General features: G+C 36.0%; 1 protein-coding gene, 1 non-coding gene and 1 pseudogene across 8 annotated transcripts; all 3 read right to left on the bottom strand.

The window, feature by feature from the left end:
- Positions 1-1,820: 1,820 nt before the first annotated feature.
- Positions 1,821-1,981, bottom strand: LOC138872274 (U1 spliceosomal RNA). The gene has a single exon (XR_011400741.1). It is a non-coding gene; the product is annotated as a U1 spliceosomal RNA (small nuclear RNA).
- Positions 1,982-4,253: 2,272 nt separating this feature from the next.
- On the bottom strand, positions 4,254-15,813 carry LOC104225820 (RNA-binding protein 2-like). 7 transcript variants are annotated; one of them, XR_011400598.1, is made up of 8 exons: positions 15,509-15,811; positions 12,663-12,784; positions 12,353-12,587; positions 12,214-12,275; positions 11,933-12,014; positions 5,557-5,636; positions 5,074-5,154; positions 4,254-4,500 (listed from the first exon to the last, which is right to left on the bottom strand). XR_011400598.1 is itself a non-coding variant. In XM_009777689.2 (7 exons), exons 1-6 carry the CDS (start codon positions 15,600-15,602, stop codon positions 8,709-8,711), a joined length of 699 nt encoding a protein of 232 aa, XP_009775991.1. In that variant the 5' UTR covers positions 15,603-15,813; the 3' UTR covers positions 8,240-8,584; positions 8,691-8,708. The 7 variants fall into 7 exon arrangements, 3 of the variants coding, with proteins under 3 accessions (XP_009776011.1, XP_009776019.1, XP_009775991.1); XR_011400596.1 differs by having other exon boundaries at positions 4,254-5,154; positions 5,557-5,639; positions 15,509-15,812; XR_011400597.1 differs by having other exon boundaries at positions 4,254-5,146; positions 5,557-5,639; positions 15,509-15,812.
- Positions 10,314-10,480, bottom strand: LOC138872301 (U2 spliceosomal RNA; annotated as a pseudogene).
- Positions 15,814-21,623: the final 5,810 nt, after the last annotated feature.

Genomic DNA, 21,623 nt, shown 5'->3' with positions numbered 1-21,623 from the left:
TAGGCAATCTCAGTTTGTGGTGCTAGTGATGCTATTTGGATTTCATTGTGTCCATGTCATCTTCCTTTTTTCCCTACAAGTAAGGATTTATATAAGCCACTCTCCGTTTACGGTACATGCAAAATTACCTCCTTTTTTTCTTTTTTTCCTTTTACCACTCAATCTCATGAATTAACATTATTTTACGCGTAACTCGAATGTCAACCTTGAATGGATCAAAATCTGACCAGACAAAAATCGGCGTGGGAAGGGACGGTGAAAAGTTACTTGGGACTGTCGTATCCACACCACGCTGTAATGACACGCACCTCGGCCACGTTCGAGGTTATGTATTCAGAACGCTTGAGAGGCGAATTGGATATTACGGCATTTCAAGGGGTCAGCCCACAATATAGTCAAACGACTTAAGTACTATGGTTAATGACCGTTGGGTAAAGGAGAAGACCTAGTATATAAACTAAGTGAGAAGAAGAAGAAAGGGGGCGGGAGCAAATCCAGACATAGACATGTTTCCTGAAAGGAGGAGAAATCTTCATCTCTCTCTCTCCACCACTGTATACGGTGAAATCGGGGGAACCAAATTCTCGTTAATAAGGCGTCTCGGAAGATCACCTCGAAGGCTCGAGACCACAGACCGAGTACCCCCCCCCCTCGAGGTCTATTGACATCCGACCTAGGAATAATGTCGGTCGTGACTCCAACGGGTATGGGGAGTTTCCGTAGAGTGCAGCCGGGGCCGAAAAAATCTGTCAGGCTAATCTGAAGCTAGTCTAAACCTACATCATGAAGTTAGTCAGCTGCCCCATCCCGTTTTCTTATCAAAAATGTATTTTGTACTATGTTGGAATTCCCCGCTCCCCCTATATAAGGGGGATCCTTTGCACTTTATAAACTTTGTTGCTCCCGCTACTCCATAAAGAAATATAGAAAAACACTCTCTTTGCTCTCTCGCATACTCTCTTAATATTATTGTTTTCATTTCTTATCTTCTTATTTGCTCATCATTTATTGCTTGTCATCGGCCATAAAAAGCCTCCATTGATTCTATTGTAACCGTTAGTCATGTAGCGGCCGCCTTTGTTAGCTCGTAATCGAGCCCGGGATCGACCTTCGAGGCCCAGAATCGGCGAGCCTCAGGCCCCGAGTAGCTAGCCTACCGGTTCGATTGTAGCTCCCTCCTTAACTCCATTTCGTCTTTAGATCTCGTACGCTGGGCACTAGCTGCTTAGCAAACTAGCATAAAAATAGATCACGTATTTTTAGAGTCCCATAAACAAATTTAATTGTTATTACCATTTTCACGATAAACAATCACGAAGGAGAAAGAAGCAAAGGAAGCTCAAATCATCAATATATATTGTTAGTCTTATGATAAACAATCACGAAGGAGAAAGAAGCAAAGGAAGCTCAAATCATCAATATATATTGTTAGTCTTATCATATCAAATGTATAGGGTTCTACCTTGCTAAAGATCGGTGCTATGCTTGCTCTCATCTTCTATCTTAGATCCGGGGTAAATTATCGTTCTCATCTTCTATCTTAGATCCGGGGTAAATTATCGTTGGTTAAAATTTACCTAAAATCTCCTTATTTAATTAGTTTAACAAAAAGATCAACATTTGAAAAAGGAATTTAAGAATTATAGGTATATTTTTAGTTGTATTCACACTTTCTACTTAAGCTAAGCAACGTACGGAAATAGATTAAATGATGTCGAAGTACTCATTCTTCTACATATTTTCTGAAGTCAAATAATTGGAGTTCAAAATTTATTTGGTGCCGCAAATAACTGGGCCTAAAATGGTTGAACTAGAATTGGGTAGGGGCCGCGCGAACACAGGCCCCCGCTACAACAAATTATGATATAGGCTCGACCACTTGGGCTGACCTTAGGCGGGTACCCCTCCAAAGTGTAAAGGAGGACACCAGCCTAGGCCATGGGCCTTCTTGATCTCCCATTGACCCCGTCCAGGTAAGAATGTTTCTTCTTCCTACTTGGCCCATTCTTATACTACCTTCTTCAGCCTCCATCCTCTTTATTTGTCGATGTGGGACAAAACTGGTTTCGACTTCTCTCGTTCGCCACATTACACACGTACTCAAGGAAGAATTTCTTTGTCATTGTTGAATAGAACAGTTCAAATTCTTAACTAAAATTAGCTAATTCTTACCTACAACAAGAGATAAACGCACTAAAATAGCCTTCTGAAATGAATTAACAAATACAACTTACAAGCTAAACTTCCCCATGATTAACTTTTCACTTTATGGCATGTCTGAAACAAGTCTCCAGTAATGTTTGTAAATTAAACTAGGTTGAATTTTTCACATGACTGTTTTTCTTTTTAATAAACTCTTCAATATTTTGTAGCATTGTATATTTGGCGAAAGAAAGAAAGAAATGATTTTATGCATAAAGGATCACTATCACATCAGCTTTAGATGGTTTGCGACTATGAAAAAAATATTATCTGCTCTTCATGAAAAGAAGGCAGGGGAGGGATGACATTAGAAACTAAATTATAATATGATGGTACGAGTCAGAACTTGATTAGTTGCAAAAGACTAAGATCTAGTTCTTGTTTGTTAAAACAAAATATTGCAATGGTCAAATAAGCAACTTTTTGACTAACTCGAACATGCGATGCAAATACATTGTTGTTATTTGTCCTTAAGTTTTGTGTAACCCTAATTTATGATGCATTAATGAATCTTGACAATAGCACATGTAGAGGAACTTTTAGTCTCGATTATATACACGTACCCCTTACTTTATATATCATAAGATATGTTACGCGTAAATTATCAAAATGCTATAGAGAAAGCGTCAGATTGCACATAGGCCAGCTTTATGGACGGACAGAGTTTCATCCATGAGACTTGAGAAAATGTTTACCTCCTATAGCAAAGGTTAACAACTTATTTATTTTAAATAAATATCATTTAAAAAACTTATATTCTATAGATATTTTTTAAGGTTTATAGTAAAATATTTAATTTTGGTTACTTCCTAGCCCTAAGCCATTAAATACGTTATTTCGTTACACTATTTTCTTTCTCTCTCTACTTTGATACATCTCATTCTCTTCCCCCATACCATTAAAATTTCTGCTCTCCTCCTCCTTCTAACGGCATCTTCTCAACTGAAAAATTCAGGAACAGTCCCTAGTCTCTCAGAAACAAAAGCACTTTCAATTTTTATGTAAGTACCAATGAATTGTATGAACTTTAGGCTTTCTGGATCTCAAGGGTGTCATGTTTGAGAGCATCCCCTAATGAAAAGTGTTAATTATGCGTTGTTTGTAGGGTAGGTTAGTTTTCTTGGCATATCCTTTGTATTTAAGAAAGAAAATATCTTTTTCCCTGTTTTTGTTGATCCACATAACATTTCATTTGGGGACGTCTAAAGAAACTCAGTAACTATTTACAATCAATGTTCTCTTCTAGATATCTGTTGAAATTTCCACAAATGCGGCGCGTTTTCACTACCGGTTTTCGATGAACGGCGGATTCGCCGGAATTTAAGGTTTGTTCTTGAACAAAGACAACGGAGTTTGGGGCTGAGCAACTTGATTTTCTGTTAATATATTTCAATGTATTTTCATGTATTTCATTGTATTCATTGTCTTTTTTTTCATTGTAATTCAATATATCTCGTTGTATTCCATGTATTTCATTGTATTCGCTATCTTTTTTTTTCATTGTTTTTCAATGTATCACATTGTATTTTATGTATTTTATTGTATTCACTATCTCGCTATATGCCATGAATGTATTCATATGTTTTTTTTAATTAATATAATTTGTGTATGCAGATGTATTATATAATTTCTCTGAAGATTGCTATGTTTTTAGCGTATTTTTCGGTTGAGAATCTTTTTTATAACTGAAAATACAAAAATTGTGTTATAATTGAATTTGTTGAGTTATATTAGGAGTTTATTATGTTAATTGATTCACTTTCCGTTTTTAAAACAGTGTAATTACCTATTTCACGCCGTGAATATAGTCGAATACAATAATCTGTCCAACTGTAATCTCATATTTCACTCCATGAATACAGTCAAATACACTCGAATACAACAACTGATTAGCTGGACTTCCCTGATTCACGCCTATTTTTACTACTGTATTCATGAATACAATAGCTTAAATACATCAAATATATCTTATAACCACAGAAAATGTATCTATAATCCGTAATATAGCAAATAGTATTTATAGATAGCTAATTACTATTAAAAGATAGTGCTTTATGAAAATTTGTCTTTAATTTGGCATTGTAAAGTTGTTCATTACAAGGATGAACACATAAATTACAATCAGCTACTACATTGGCAGTGGCAACAGAAGGACCAGCCACAGGGTACAATGCAATTGTAACCAAAATTGCTTAACCAGAGAAAATGTAGTATGCAAAGCTGTAATTAAAGGCTATGAGGAACAACTCATGTGTCCGCATTAGGCCACCCTCCCTTCTCTTTTACATGACCCTGCACCTAAAATGTTAATCATGTGACCAACTAATCATTCTAAACCAAATCCATACATCATTATATGGTCCTCCATGGACACTTCAACCCAATGGCGGAGCTAGGTGGAAGAAATTGAATCTCCTTAGTTGAAAAATTATATTCTACTATTAACGCAAAACAATTTTTTTCGTTATATATAAGTTGGTGATCCCCTTGGTGTAAGGAAAAGTCTAGTGAAGTGGCAAAGGGTTTCAAGAATTGCCAATCCATGTGTGACATTTTAATACTTCTTACAAGAGGGGTTGCTCGGATGGTAAGCAACCTCCACTTCCAACCAAGAGGTTGTGAGTTCGAGTTTCCCCAAGAGCAAGGTGAGAAGTTCTTGGAGGGAAGGATGTCGGGGATCTATTTGAAAACAGTCTCTCTACCCCAGGGTAGGGGTAAGGTCTGCGTACACATTACTCTCCCCAGATCCCACTAAGTGGGATTATATTGGATTGTTGTTGTTGTTATTTGTTGTATAAGCCTTGGCTCCGCCAGTGAGTTCAATCGAAAAGTCTCATATAATCATTACAAAAGCTAAATGCATGCTGGTACCTGAATAACGAAACTGTCAGGCCACGACATCTTTCTTGAGGAAAAATATTATCCAGCCAAAAGCTAAAAACATCTGCAGTTCTACGTGCATAGAGCAACAAGGTCAAAACAATAGTACCTTTTTTCTTTAAGAAGGCAGCAATTTTAATCACATTCTGCTGCCACTTGTGTGCATATGGCTTCTCTCAACTCAAGTTAGGTAGCTAGATATTTAATAAGCTTCTAATCATTCACCAACCAGAACCTCCTAAGTAGTAACATGCATAAATTCCTATGCAAACATGTAAAATCACTTGATTTTTCCAACCAAAAAACAAAGGTATTTTGGGACTCTTTGCTTGGTTGAATTCGAGAAAGATAACTTTTGAAGAACTTCACTTTCGTCACAAAAAAAATTGTTGTCCTCAAATTAACAAATACTTAAAGAATGGAAAAAGAAATTATATGAGAAGCAATGCAGGACTAAAACCAAGTGAAGCTTACCAGCAGTCGATATGTGAGTCGCATAAACAGATCAGCAAAATCTTCTTGTAACTCTGCCATGGATGGGATTCACTAGCTCTCTTCTAGACCATCAACAAGAAATCAGGCGTCAGTATCAGTTTTTTTAAAACAAAAATAATAATTGATTGATCTTGTGTTAATTTAGCCTGTTCCAACAGTTTCAGCCGAACCCACTACTTTAGACATAGGGGAAAAACCCTTAAAATGGCGTATATACGTAATAAACCCTTAATTTTAAGACATTAGCCCATCGGAATTAGCAGGTAACAATATACATTGACGTGCTTTTAGACGGTTCCACACAACTCGATTGAAAAAGAGCGTCATGACCCTCACTTCTCATATTACGCAAGATTAAAATATTTTTATTTAACTAGTCAAAGTGCGATTATGCATTTTGAAAACTGTTCGACTATTTACACATTAACCACTCCAGAATTTGCTATTAAGAAAATACTTTAGCCGTCTTTAACAGTTCTTTAATAAATAAATAAAAATATGTAGTTATTGCTGGGTGATGCTTTCCTCGTTTCCTTTTATTTTTCATAATTTATTTGGATTTTCCAAAAATAAAAAGGAAATATAAATGACGAAAGAACAACACAAAAAATCTGAGCACATGATAGACAACCAGATAATGGCTCTAAAACCTTCATGGAGTACGCTTTTTACAGTCCTTATCGTCCAAAGTCATCTGCCGATGTATTTTCTTTTTGTAAAGTATTTCATTCACAGTGAGTTCCCAGCTCCAGGCTTTACAGCAAAAATTCATTCATTAGTCAAAATATTGCGGGAAGTTTGACAGTTCCTAGGGTCTCATTCGGGGGGAAACACTTCCTACCAAGGATTTTTCGATGTCCAGAGATCGAACTCAAGACCTCTGGTTAAGGGAAGAACAGCTTCATCCGCTGCACCACATCCTTTGGTGGTGAAAGTTTGACAATATATAACATCACAGACGATCATGCTTTGATATGATACAAGTAAATATAAAGATTTATCAAAAATAAAGGCAGTCCATTGCTTTGTAATAGAATGAGCATGCCGCGCAGACTTTTAACCATGTGATGAATCAACATAAAATAACTCAACTTGAGCCACATAACCAAGTACATCAACCGTTAACAATGAAGTTAGATTAAACTTTGCAAATTCCAAGAATGAAGAAAATAAACAAACAGCAATCACAGTGATAGTTGATGGTATGCATAGATGAAAATACTAGGAAAGTCGACTACTTTTTTGCCCTCAGAGTCGTATTTTTATTTTTTTTTAGAATTTGCCGTCAGAGTCGTATACCAACCACAAAAGGATGGAATACACACATTGAAGTAACATGGGACTCTAGAAGTACAATTGTAAATGCTTTCATAGAGTCCAAATAAACCCTTACCACCAGTGCCCCCCCCCCCCCTCCAAAACCCAAAAAAAATAATAGAAATAGTTCCTCTAGTACCTGTCAGAAAAGTTTTACTTGGAGAAGGACAAGTATTGGATTTTCTTTGTCTCATCAACCTTAAAAGTCTCCACGCCTAAATGATAGCAACAAACAACAAAATTGACACGAAAAGCCTCCCAGCTCTTTCATGAACAGAGCAGATGTTAATGCCCATCATACAACACCCTGCAATGTCTACTAAATCATAAAGTGTTTTAGGCCTCATTTGTTTTTTTACGCTTAAAACGTCTGAATCTGAATACACATCTAAATATCAAGGTGTATTAAGATTAAGAACATCTGAATCTGAATATATTAAGATCTGAATATAAATAATTAAGACTGTTTGATTTTTAACATCTGAATGTATAAAATTTATCTTTATTTGAAATTAATAAACATAAAATTCAAATGAAATACTAATTAATCTAATGTTCTGTCAATAAAATATATAGTTATTTAAAATATGATAGTTGGTGGTGATGGCTAACGAGTGAATGCCAATTAGAGGCGGTGGTTGGTGGTAGTTTTGGTTGATGATAGTGGTTCATACTAGTAGCTAGTAGTGATTGGTAGCGGTGGCAATTATGATTGAGGATGGTGGTGGTGGGTGGTGATAGTTAATAATGGCAGGTGGTGGTAGTAGTTGTGACTGAGAAAGGTGGTGGGTGGGTGGATGGTGGGATGATATAATGATGGCTAGTGTCGGTTGTGGTTATTGATGGTGATGAGATAGTCAGTTGTGGTAGTTGAGGTGGATGAGTGTTGATTGTGGGTGAGAATGATGGTGGTCGGTGTGGTGGGGATAGTGGGTGGTGATGGTTGATAATAGTGGCGGCTATGATCGAGGATGATGGTGGTGTGGTGGTGGAGGTGGTAGTGGTGGGGTGGTGATGGTGGTTGAGTATGGTGGTGGTGGTGGTGGCATGGTGGCAGTTGATAATGGTAGGCGGTGGCGGCAGTTGATAATGAATATGTGATAGCATTTTAATGAAATTAAGTCTTTGTTATAGATTTTATCATACAGACCTATTCAAACCCATTAAGTGGTTGTGAAGTAAAAAAAAAACACTTAATGATTAAGATCTGAATAATTAAGATTCAGACTTTAAAAACAAACGCACTTAATATCTGAGATCTAAATGATTAAGATTCAGACCTCCATTAAGTGCAAACAAATGAGGCCTTAGTGAATTTAAAAATGAATTCAAACAATTCATGGCATGATCGAACAACCAACTTTTAGAACTGCTATGCAGCAACTCCACTTAACATTACACGTACATTGTAACATCCTAAACGCAAGATTCAAGCAATATCATCTCTTGTCTGTCCAGATATGAAATTTAACAAAGCGGGTCCAGTAAAGTCGAGGCAGAAAATAGAATTTGAAACGAAAGCTAAACGCCTTATCGCAACTATCACTTCCTCCCCCGGATAAAGAAAACCCAGTAGTAATTTAAAGCTGGTCCTAACGAAAGCCCCCGATCAGAGAAACACGCCGCGCACGAAACTGCAAAGCCGGCATAACGTCTCTAAGTATCATAAATCTCCAAACTTGGGCAAGTCCTACACAGAAGTATAGTTCCACAATTTAGTTTGATCTATGAATTTCTAGCATATGTTATGGCCATCGATAATAAAGGGTCAAGCGCATGGAAGTCTAGCATGTCACCTGTAAAGAGGCATAGTTTTAACGTTTTCCGCGATTCCCACCACCTGACCTCGCACCAGGATTGCGAGCATATTGCATCCTTAAGCTGACCGAATCACGGTCATGCTCGTCGAATTTATAACCTGCAAGATTTAGTTTTACTACCTCACCAGCGCAACAAATTTCTCTTTCACTGACGACTCAAATATACACCAGCAAAAATGTGATGTGCATACATTGCCCAACAATTGGACATGGAGTTGCTATCAAGCAGAAAAAGTTTTGTTATGCAACCAACTGACGCAACAGGTATTCAGCAGACTATGGCAGAGTCAAAGGCACATGCAGAGCTGCACAATAGTGCAGTCTGCAAACGTCCTTCAACTTTTATGAAAGTTTAGTGCCCCTTAAATTGCCAAGGCAAAGATCTTAACATGCAATTCACAACATGAAATAAGATGAAAGGGCTACAGAAGAGGTGGTAGGGGAGGGAGGAGTAAGCCTAAGTCCTAAGATTGAGCCTCGGAGACAGCAACGCCGAGATAAACTAATCTTGTTCAGTGCATATAACATTTACCTAAAGGATCATCACACTGAGTGACTCAACGTATATAAAATGGCTTCTTCGCACAAACCATCTACAAGCTGTCACCCATTAAAATTATCTCTTACCAAAAGACTCAAAAAATTTGATTTTTTTTTTGTAAATAAGAAGTTAAAAGTTAACAGAATGCATAAATAAAGTCTTGGTCCTCAGAGGAGTCAAAATTTGGAGTTTATGTTATCTCCTATAACATTCCCCAAATTATTAAGCAAGCAGTGCCAATTTCAATCATTGCTAATGCGTTTACTTTGGGTAGATAGAATCAGACTTAAACTTTAAGGCTCGCCAAAAATCACCATCTTTTCCCCTTATTTTCTCTTTTCAGTTCCAGAAAATTATTGATTTCATGGCAACTGGTTTGGAGGATAATTCCACAAGCCAATAACTAAATTACAACCCACTGCACAATAACTCATCTTAATTAGAATTCTATAGCACCATTAACTCTTTTGACTTTTGGCAAAATCAAAGAATAGTTGACGAGCCAGAAATTGGGTCTGTAATAAACCAAAAGGCCTTACAATGACAAGCTATGCATAATCAATGGTGCCTAAAGGGAATGCCAAAAGTGCAAACGATCAGTCAATTAACTCAATCCCAAAATAGTTGTGACCCACCATATGAATCCTCAAGAACGCCAAAGGAGAAAAAGCCTAGAGCAGAAGGGCAAAGCCATACATCAAATGGAACCCATATCCGCCAGCCAATATTATGTCAGATCCTTCAGCACGGGATCATGATCTTTCTTTACCTTTTATCAGTTAGCCATTAGACTTCGTAATATTAGAAAATGATAGTTAAAGTTGCATTCTTCCACCAAAGTTGACAATTGGTGAAGCGCTGACACTGTTTATACACTAATCCATAAGCACTAGGTCTTTGTCCAGAAACAGCACCATAAGATAATTAAGAAGTACGGTAATTTACAGAGCTACAAACTCTCCGACTCTGCTCCACCTTAAAAATTTTAGAATAATCACAGTATTTAGCATTTTGTTTATCTGATGAAAAATGAGGATTCTCTACAACCAGCACTCAAAATGAGGTACCCATGTCAGCTCTAAAGAATACATGGAAAAGTTTTTATCAAGAGCTCTGACAACAAAAAGTAAAAAGAGTTAATATCATGTGAGCCGATGGCCCACACATCAGATATTAAATTGATAAGAACAGCTACTACACTTGATTACACTAGTTGAAAAGTTCAGTCAGAATTAATGAAGCATACTCCAAGCACTTATCCTATGCTGGAAGACTACAAATTATCAATACAGTGCTTTTCTCTATATACAACTTTTGGGGAGCTGTATTCATCCTTCCTCAGTGTATAGAAAGAGGTGGACAGAAAATGTAGATAGTACTTATGGGGGAGCTCTGAAGAGAAGAGGAAAGTTGCACTGGTATCATGGGACAAAGAGTCTGTGTCCCTAAGAAATTTGGGGGTTCGAACATAAAAAATTGCAGGAAATGGAATGTAGCATCAATGGCAAAAATATTATGGCAATTGACAGAAAAGAAAGATGTCCTATGGGTAAAATAAGTAAATCAGGTTTATATGAAAGCAAAAGGGGATATTTGGAGTCACATACCACCACAAGATTGTTGCTGGTAATGGAAAAAACTAAACTCTCTGAAGGGTCAGATGCAAGAGTGGTACCAAAATGGAACATACAGCCTGACTGCTAAAGGATATTACTCAGTGACAAGTAGCTATTTAGCTATGCTGGGAACTATTACAAGAATGAAGGAAGCTGATTTATTATGGAGTTCAGTTATGCAGCCAAAAACAGCGGATGATAGTGTAGCTAGCAAATCAAGATGCTACTTACTAAGGAGAGGACGTACAGACTGAATACACCCAATGGATAGTGACAAACGGTGCTTCTGTGAAGCAGATAGTATTGAAACAAGCTATCATCTATTTGCTGATTGTAGTTGGATCTCTGAAGTGAGAAATGCACTAGGGGCTTGGGCTGGTGTACGCATAGTAAAAGCTGATGCAAAACAGAGTATACAGTGGCTGAAAAGGAGGAAACGGACTCAGTTTAATAAAGAAGGCAAAAGCCTAGCAGGCCATCAAGGAGATGTCAACACTTGGGCTAACTTCCTCATTTCTTAAGGAATACAAAATGCAAGACCACACAACAATCAAGAATGTGAGCTGACTGACAAGCCTGCAAACGGAAACTATTCTTCCTGGTCTCAAGTTTAACTAATCTGATCCACCAAGAATTGTAGGTGATATTAATATTGCAACTTAGAAGCAAAAAATATTTGTTTTTGCTCTTGTTTAAACTTTGAAAACCTCATTCTTATAGTTGCTTCTACAGGGCTGCATAAGTTGATAGCGCAGCGGATTTCAAAGTAATAGTAACAGAACTAGGTCTTGATAGATGCAGAAGGTTTCTGTTCTTCTGTTTTTTTGGACGAAGTAAGATAAGATGCATGAGGATTCATATCGCCAACCCCAACCCCAATTTGTTTGGGACTGAGGCATAGTTGTTGTTGTTGAAGTAAGATAAGATGCAAAAGGTATTCTTATAATTGTTTCTACAGGCTTCCAAAAGGTGAAAGAATATGAAGGCTAACTGTATTACTAGCAGTCACGAGATAAGACTACAGATGGGTATGTCAAAATAAAAGGGTGCATCAAGCTCACCTTGCAAGGCATCCATTGCAGCAGCTGCATGAAGTGGAGTCACGAAATCAACAAAGCAAAGAATCAAAGGATCGCCTCCGAGCTGCATAAGTCGATAGTGCAGTGAATTTCAAAGTAATAGTAGACAGAACTAGGCCTTGCTAGATGTAAAAGTTTTTTTTTTTTTGGACGAAGTAAGATAAGATGCATGTGGATTCATATTGCCGACCCCAACTTGTTTGGGAATGAGGCGTAATTGTTGTTGTTGTTGAAGTAAGATAAGATGCAAAAGGTATCCTTACATGTCGCGATCCTTTTGGTACCAGCCTTACTTCTTTGTAACCTACAAAAGGGCGAAATATATCTGCAAACAAAAGTCAAGGAGAAAAGTAGAATGGGACGTATAACAATAAAACAGGGAAGCAGACCACACAAGGATACGTGACACCTCTCTTCTTGTACAATCCGCAGGCAAACCCTCTACAAACAATGTACTGCTAGCATCCGGAGGAAGGGAAATTTCTGGTCTGCCACCTACCATTCCAACATTTCTGCTTTTTAAAGCCAGCGGGTCGGGTCCCCCAATCCCCATAACACGTGGATCTTCAATAGGATGGCCACTAATTCCACTATTTATGGATCTTGCAGACTCACTGGCAACATGGGAGGAAATTTGCTGGAAATTTTACCAATACATTAGACCTATACAGTATCAAGGAAACACGCTCAAAAGAAAATAAAAATGAATTACCCCACTACGGAGGTAGCGCTCATAGGATGCTTCTATAGGATCTGTGTCTCTAATGACACGAGGCATTCCCCTTTCATCATCACGGCCATAATAGCCAGGAAACTCGGGACCACTTGGAACATCTACAAAGGGCAACACCAAAAGAAATTAATTACAGAAAGAGAGAAACAAGCACTAAATTATGTGTCAAAGAAATAATCTTTTTTCGGGTAATATATGACCACAAACAAACAAGCAAAGAATAGTAAAATGAAGCTAATTGAAGTGCAACAACTATCAGCATGCGCAAAAGATAACAAAATAGAAACCAAGCCAGCTACTTGACACGATTTTTATCCTAGTTTCCCTCGAGAAAAGAGTTAAAGGTCTAGTTAGGTGAAAGCAATTTGTGGTCATGCAGAGTTACAATTTATGAATCTTTAGTACCAACATCTGTGGGCTAACACAACCAAGCCAATAATATCATTGCACTTCCGTACTTTTTATCTATATAAATACAACATGATTACGCATAAATCTTAAGCAAGTTGGGATTGGCTATATGAATCATTACTGTTCACGTAGTTCATTCAAACCGATATCCGTCCAATATTATAAAACTTAGTTTCTCTAGCACTAGAAATTCTTAGATAGGTCCTACAAACCGGTGCATCCTTTAGGCATAAATCGAATTGGTTCTCTATCACTCTTGTAGTGCCCCAAGGCTACGTCTTATTACTCTTTCCTAAAAAAAATTTTTTTTTTTGATAAGGTAAATTGTTACTCTTTCCTAAATTATTATTGCATTGCTCATAGCCACAATAGTTTGCACAACTTTGAATATCTCCTTTGTTTTACATATTGGAATCAATGTACTCTTTCTCCGCTCATGGAACATCCTACCACCTCGAAACAAATGCAATACACTTCAAATATGGACTACATACTTATCTAATCTGCATATTTTCACGGTATTATTTACTTCTACTTGCCTAATTCTACAAGTTTAGCTAAAGTTTCTATTGGAAAAATATGTATTGAGATTGATAAAGTTATCCTAGTGATTCAAGAGCAATTGATTGAAATAGCCTCTCTATCTCTCTTTGTGATCTCATTATCTCCAAACAACATTTTTTTAGAGTCGTCTTTAGTACACTTCAACTGGCTTAAGTCCTTATGCTCTTCTCTCTCGGGTGTCTGGTTTATACATTTGTTTCTCCCATTTTTTAATCCCTAACTTTTGTTACAAGCAAGCTAGCCCTTCTTCTCAAGCTTTGGTAATGGACTTTTTAGCTTTCCTCTTAGCTCTTTTATACTTTTCAAAGGCTTTTCCAAGTTGTGTTTTTGGTAACTTCCAGCTGAACTCTCGTTTTATTTTAGTAGCTCTTTGCACCTCCGCATTCCACCACCCACATCTTGTGGTCGAGGTCTTGCGCGTTTAGACACTCCTAACACTTCACTTGCTACTTTCTTAATGCAACTTGACATTTACTTCCACATGATGTCTCCATTCCCATACGGTTTTTCCTCTATCGTTTTTCTTGAAATGCTAACTAGTTTATGCCTTTTAGTTCCCACCACCGAAATCTCAGTTGTTACAACTCATCAACTTTCTAACTCTTCTTTTTTGCTTTACATCCAACACCACCAGTTTATGATAGGCCGCCATAGCTTCTCTTGGTACAATATCACAATCCCTATATGTTGTTCTATCACGTCTTCGGAAAAGGATAAAGTTTGTTTAACTATGATTATCCCACTCCTAAGTATTATTAGGTGAGATTTTCTCTCTTTCAGATATGTGTAGCTACAAGTAAATCATAATTTAAAGCAACCTCTAGTATAGTCTTTCACCTATAGTATAGTCTTTGTTTCATCATTTCTGGTACCAAACCACATTCCTTGTGTACTTGGCCGAATCAGTCTGACTATTCAGATCTTTCCTAATAAAAATATGTTGGTCCCCTAGAAACTCTTAGACCAATGTGTCCATATCTTCTCAAAATTTAGTTCCAGTTTCTGTATCTAATTGTATTTCTAGAATAAGTATTATAACATTGATTGTCTTATTCACATATAAGTCTTAATGAGATAATCATATTCCAACTTGTTTTACCTCTCCAATTTTATCCCTATGTCCGGGCTCCACTATAATATCACGTGTTTCCTATTCTTGTCCATTAACAATACCACAATTTATGACTTGTGTTGCCAATCTCTCTAACCTTTTTTCCCCTAAGGGGAAATTTTTTATAGCAAGCAATACCAACTCTCCTTCATACTAAGATTCTTCCAACCCCTAATTTACCCGTCAATCTTCTGACCATTTTCCGCTTTAGAGGGGCCTATAACCAGATTCTACAATTTTTATTTCCTCCTATTACTCCAGCAATACCAATGAACTCTTGAGTATTGTTCTAATCCCTATCATAACTGTCGATCTTTTTGCCATTTTACACTTTAGATGGACTATAAGCAAATACTGGATTTCCTATTTCCTCCTCTTACTTGCAACAACTAAAATCACTTTTGGCAAGTACGCTTCCGATAACTAACATAGGCCATAGCTATCACATTTTTTGGTCATTTTCCCCTTTAGCGATACCAATAACAAAATACTAAAAGTACCTTTTTTTTTATTTCCTACTCTTACTTCAGCAATACCCAGGACATTTTGGTGAGTATTCTTCCAATTCCTACCATAACTATCTCCTCAAACACATGAAAAGCCACAAAGGTAAAGTTCTTGACTGAAAAAGGTAGTAAATGAATAAACCCTAGCTTTTACAAACCCTAAGTTGAGAAAAAATATGCAGAGATCTCGAATTATTTAGACACAAAAAGAGAGCGGGAGTTGATTAAGATACCATATTCGGTGCGAGGACGTTTTGCGACGAGTTGAGGAGGAAGGGTCGCCGCCTGCTGCCCACCGCTGGTGTACCTCCAGTAAGCATCCGCCATGTCACTCCACTGTCTGTGGGAGAGAGGAAGAGAGAGAGACAACAAGTAACGAAAAGGGTGAATTCAATTTCGATTATAATCGAAGGAGAAAAAGGAAACCGCTGCGCCCTTTCTCAGCTGCTCTGCGAGTTCGATAAATTAAGGACTACAAAACGAATGGAAAAGAAGAGCCAAAGAGGATCCGCCTTTATTTAGGGCCATTTGCATCTCTACTCTGTGGGGTGTTAACTTGTGCGTGCTTTATAAAAAAAAAAAATTGGAAGCTTATTCGCTTTTTCGCATAACTTCAGCATACGAGGCTTAAATAGCAAAGACAATCACGCAAAACTTCAGCATTCTAGTAGTCGGGCCTGAAGTTCAGCTGAAGTTTTTGTTTTGTAACTGACGAAGTTTTTGTTTTGTAACTGGCGAACTTCAGCTCTAAAAGTTTTTTTTTTGTAACTGGCGAAGAGCTGAAGATTTTGTTTTGTAACTGGCTAATTTCAGCTCTAGAGCTGAAGTTTTTGTCCGAACTATCAAGTCATTTACATAGTAATTGTTTTGTTTACTAAAACTTTTATTAAAATTTTGTCTATTAATAATCAACTTTTCATGCCATAACATATCTCACGGGAATGTAGATGGCACTGGTAATGCGATAATAACAATTGTGCTTCGATCAGAAAATATAGTTTGTTTATTTTACAACAAATGCAGCTACAGCTCCTGTTGTTGCGTAGTCAACACCATTATTCGAGTCGTGATCCCGATTCGTCTATCTTGTGAAGGAAAAATAGGAAGGGATTCAAATAATTATCTTTAGTTGTTACAAAATTCAGACTCGCAAAAGCCATAGTAGTAAGAGAGCAGCACCAACAACAGTAGAAGGAGGGAGCAGAAGAAGGAGAAGAAGGAGAAGAAGGAGAAGAAGAAGAAGAAGAAGAAGAAGAAGAAGAAGAAGAAGAAGAAGAAGAAAGGGGGAGGAGGAGAAGAAGAAGAAGAAGAAGAAGAAGAAGAAGAAGAAGAAGGAGGAGGGGGAGGAGGAGAAAGGAGGCTGAAGTTATTTAAAAAGTGGGTACAAGTTAAAAGTTTTTAAAAAATGGGTATATGTTAAATGGGAGCGACCAAATAGGTGCCCCGTGCAATTTTTACCTTTATTTATTGGCGAAGAAAATGACGAATTTAATTCTAGAAGGGAAAAAGGTATATGTATGTAATTTATAGCCCGTTTAGCCAAGCTGCAAAAATCAGCTTATTCTGAGAAGTGTTTTTTTTCAAAAGTGCTTTTCTCAAAAGTACTTTTGGTGAGAAGCAGTTTGTGTTTGACTAATTAGTTTGAAAAGCATTTTTGAACAGTAATTAGTGTTTGGCCAAGCTTTAAAAGGAGAATTTTTCATAAAGCACTATCTTTTAGTAGTAATTAGCCATCTATAGATACCATCTGCTATATTACGGATTATAGATACATTTTCTGTGGTTATAAGATGTATTTGATGTATTTAAGCTATTGTATTCATGAATACAGTAGCAAAAATAGGCGTGAATCAGGGAAGTCCAACTAATCAGTTGTTGTATTCGAGTGTATTCGACTGTATTCATGGAGTGAAAATGGGATTACAGCTGGACAGATTATTGTATTCGACTGTATTCACGGCGTGAAATAGGGAATTACACTGTTTTAAAAACGGAAAGTGAATCAATTAACATAATAGACTCCTAATATAACTCAACAAACTCAATTATAACACACAAATTTTGTATTTTCAGTTATAAAAAAGATTCTCAACCGAAAAATACGCCAAAAACATAGCAATCTTCAGAGAAATTATATAATACATCTAAATACATAAATTATATTAATTAAAAAAAATTATGAATACATTCATGGCATATAGCGAGACAGTGAATACAATGAAATACATAGAATACATTGAAATACAATGAGAAAAAAAGATAGTGAATAAAATAAAATACATGGAATACAACGAGATACATTGAATTACAATGAAAAAAAAAGACAATGAATACATGAAAATACATTGAAATATATTAACAGAAAATTAAGTTGCTCAGCCCCAAACTCCATCGTCTTTGTTCAAGAACAAACCCTAATTTCCGGCGAATCCGCCGTTCACCGGAAGCCGGGAGTGAAAATGGGTATTCGAAGAAATCTATGGAAAAATAGATTTGAAGAGAATGGCGAAAGAAGTACTTGGGAAAGTTATGGAGAAGCAATTGAATAATACTTTGAGTTGGAATGCAGAGGATTTGTGCTATGAACAAGTTGAATATGGTGCTATTGATGCTTTTGTGTCGTTTGAGTTAGGAAAGAATTTGTTTAATATACTGTCGAGCAGAAATAGCCGTCGTGTTAAGTTTCAACCATGGCTGCTGCTAAAAGAGATATTGACGAGGTACTCCGCCGCCACCGGAATTACTTTTTTTGGTGTTTTTGGAATATGGTTCTGTATTATTGTAGTCCCACTGATCAGCCCATGAATTCTCGTATGCACTGTTCTTCTTCATATCTTCTTTCTTTGATCAAAGATGAGAATATTGGAAAAAAGAAAGAGTAATTAGAGGAAGAGATCCACGAAACTTTGTGAGAAGAGAGAGTTGATATTAGAGGAAGAGGTCTACGAAATTTTGGGAGAATGAGATGTATCAAAGTAGAGAGAGAAAGAAAAAAGTGTAACTGATTAACGTATTTAGTGACTTAGGGCTAGGAGGAAACCAAAATTAAATATCTTGCTATAAATCTGAAAAGGTATCTATAGAATATAATTTTTTTAAATGGTATTTATTTAAAATAAATAAGGTGTTAATATTTGCTATAGGAGGTAAAAATTCCTTTAAAAAACTGTTTCTAAGTGTATTTTTCTCAAAAGTGCTTCTCAAAAAAGTGCTTTTGGAGAGAAGCTACTTTTTTTGCTTTTCCAAAACTGCTTCTGCTTCTCCTCAAAAAGCACTTTTTTCCTTTCAAAAGCTTGACCAAACACCTCAATTTTTGGCCAAAAGTGCTTTTGTCCAAAAAAAGCACTTTTGGCCAAAAAGAAGCTTGGCCAAACAGGCTATTAATCCTATTTTCATTTACTAAAAGGGCAAAAGGTTTATGTATGTGGTAAGATTTAGTTTAGCGTATTTAGAGAAAGAGAATGATGGTGTTTAGCGGCTAATAAATAATTAGTTTTAGGGAAAATGTCATAAAGGATATTTTCATGTCAATGTTAATTTTTTGACCTCGGAAAAAAAAATCGAATAATAACCTCTATTTGAATTTTGGGAAGTGCTTCCGGCAATCGCCACATGTTTTGATATGGTGACCATCAGCATATGCCACAAAAATATGGCAATCGTCAAAAATTTTTATATGGCGATCATTAGGATTTGACACAAAATATGATCACTGTCATATATGACGATTACCAAAATTTGCAAAAATATAACAGTCGCCAGAAAATTTCATATGATGATCACTAGAATTAGCAAAAATATGACAATCGCTAAAAATAATTATACGATGATCACTAGGATTTTCCACAAGATAAACCCTTAAAAAGTTTTACATGGAAAAATTCTGGTAACGTGCTTCAAAATTCGGGTAACGGGGTTATTTTCTAAAATTTTCTTAACGGGATCAAACCTTAAATAATAGTTCTAAAAATTTCACTCCGACATAATTTCCTGGTATTTTTAAGTGGTAACAAAAATTATTTTAATCTTTTAAATATAAGCTCAAAAAACAGTAGCTTGTTCAAAAAATAAGTGAAGTGGATTGACGAACAAATATATTGGTTTGAAGATTGGGATCCTAGTCGACCTGAATTAGTAAAACAATGTAGCTATCAAATCACGTGTAACTCGTTTTATAGGGAGAAAAATCTCTCACTCTGATAAAAACTCGTTAAGGGTCCAAAAATTATTAAAGAAAAAAAAATCAAAAAACATGTGGAAGTTAGAAGAAAATATTAAAAAACGAAAAAGAAGACAAGAATTAAAGATAGAGTGAATTCAAAAAAGAGTTTTTTGAATTCAAGAGGTCTATTCTTGACTCGAATCCTAACAATAACAATTAGCCAAGGAAGAACTAATCACATTTGATAGAGAATTAATGACAAAAATAGATTGTAAAACCCGACCCTTTATAATAACAAGAACAATAATAAATTAAAATTTATCTCCTTTATTGAATACCTAGTAGTGATCTAAGATTTCGAAAAGAGTTTAATCTTACCACCTTAAGTCGAGTCTTGAAGGTTGAACACAAAAGTTAAAGAAGAATCTCACAATTTTTATTGATAATAGTTTATAATAATATAAGTATGTATACAAAGAAGACATCATTTATATAGGTATAGAGGGTCACGAAATTATGCATAAAACAAGGAAATGAAGTCCTACACTACTTTGGACAAAAAGTCTAACTACCATAGGAAAAGAAAAAAGATTAGAAAATAAAAATCAAGTCAATCTTGGAAAGTAATCCCAATAATCATAGGAAAATATAACCTTAACTATCTAAGAAAGCATTAAATATGTCATATCTAATTAGGAAATAGTTTCATAACAAATTAGGGAAAGAATAAGGAAAGTTTGACTTTTCCTCTCCAAGCTTGGGTGGCAAGTAAAAGCCTCTCTTTGTTTGATGTAGGGCGCCTCTTGAGGGCTTCTTAGGCAGCAAGTAAGCTCAAATACATGGCTAAAAATGTGACTCCATGTGGTGCTCCTTGGGCGGCATGTTTGGACACATTTTAGGTACCAAGTTGGTCCAAAAGTGGACTGGTTTGGACATCCTTCAAAGGCCGGTTTTGAGCTTCAATCCACCTTTTATTGGAATTGAAATTGGGCCATAAAATAATTATAACACCCAGCTAATTCATATCCATTAGCATTAAGCGCTTCATCCAAATTAACAACTTCTTTATTTGCACTTGAAGTCCAATGACGTTGTTTTGCAACTTTTTACCTTGAGATCATTTTAATTACCTTATTAGAGATTTCAAAGCTTCATCCTTGTACTTGAATAGAGTTGAGCTTCCTAGGATTCTATCATTCCCCTAGTCTTGAAGAAAATTCGTAATCGAATTTTGACCTTGCAAGAAATGGAAGACACGCATTAGTAAATGACATCCACTAATTAGAAAAAATGGTAGGAATAACACAAGATAATGATAATGTCTTCAATTAATCCTTTTAAGCCTAACATGTATAACTACACCTCTTTAAAGTATATGAACATCATCATCCCTATAAAATTTATGCCTACTTCGATAAGTACAACAAAATCTCTCTTAGATGTACCAAGCAATGAAGCTTGCAACTCCAATTTGGTTTTGCCAATAAAATAGTCCAAGATTCTTCATGACAAAGAAACTATAAAACATTGATCATGCCTCCATTCTGTCCAAGTATCTATACAACATGCATCAAATAGAACACTTTTATGGTAGAGCCAATCATCATCAATTACAAATCTAGATTCTTTTGCATGTAAGCTTTTCAAATAGCACTTAAATCCTAGAGAATATTAGAAGAACTCATAAATGCCAAAGTAGAATATTTATTTTATTCAAACTCATGATTGGAACCTCCCCCAATAATAATCCCAAATTGATGAATTCTAAACAATTACCCAAAAAGTCATATAAATAGGTTTATGAAAGAGTATTTGATCACTAATGTCACCATAACCATGCATCTCATCTTCACTAGTATCAAGCACTTTTATAAGTTCACAATTGACAGGGTGACTTTAAGAATAATTTTCCATCGTACTGCAAAAATTATATCCCAATAAATTATAACATAAAACCCATTAGACACTTGAATAAAAGACGTAGCAACAATTAACTCATTCTTAGGTCTTTCCTCATAAATACTCCGCCTCTTTTCACCAAGTTCGAATGCATAATCACTTTTGTCATACTCAAATTCAAAAGAAAACAACTAACTCTTGCACTTGAATTTAGATATTACAGTTAAGAACTTGATATGTATCAAGATATCATCATCCTCAAAAATAATAAAACCACCAATATAAAA

Source organism: Nicotiana sylvestris, chromosome 6 (genome assembly GCF_000393655.2).
Source record: "Nicotiana sylvestris chromosome 6, ASM39365v2, whole genome shotgun sequence".
Taxonomy (NCBI): domain Eukaryota; kingdom Viridiplantae; phylum Streptophyta; class Magnoliopsida; order Solanales; family Solanaceae; genus Nicotiana; species Nicotiana sylvestris.
The sequence above is the reverse complement of the archived record's forward strand: the minus strand, read 5'-3'. Positions and strand labels throughout refer to the sequence as shown.

Coding starts and splice junctions, on each gene's coding strand:
- LOC104225820 (XM_009777689.2), bottom strand. CDS start 15,602: ATGGCGGATGCTTACTGGAGGTACACCAGCGGTGGGCAGCAGGCGGCG. Junction 12,276..12,352: donor TACAAGAAGAGAGGTGTCAC/GTATCCTTGTGT, acceptor TTTTGTTTGCAG/ATATATTTCGCCCTTTTGTA. Junction 12,015..12,213: donor TACCAAAAGGATCGCGACAT/GTAAGGATACCT, acceptor CGACTTATGCAG/CTCGGAGGCGATCCTTTGAT.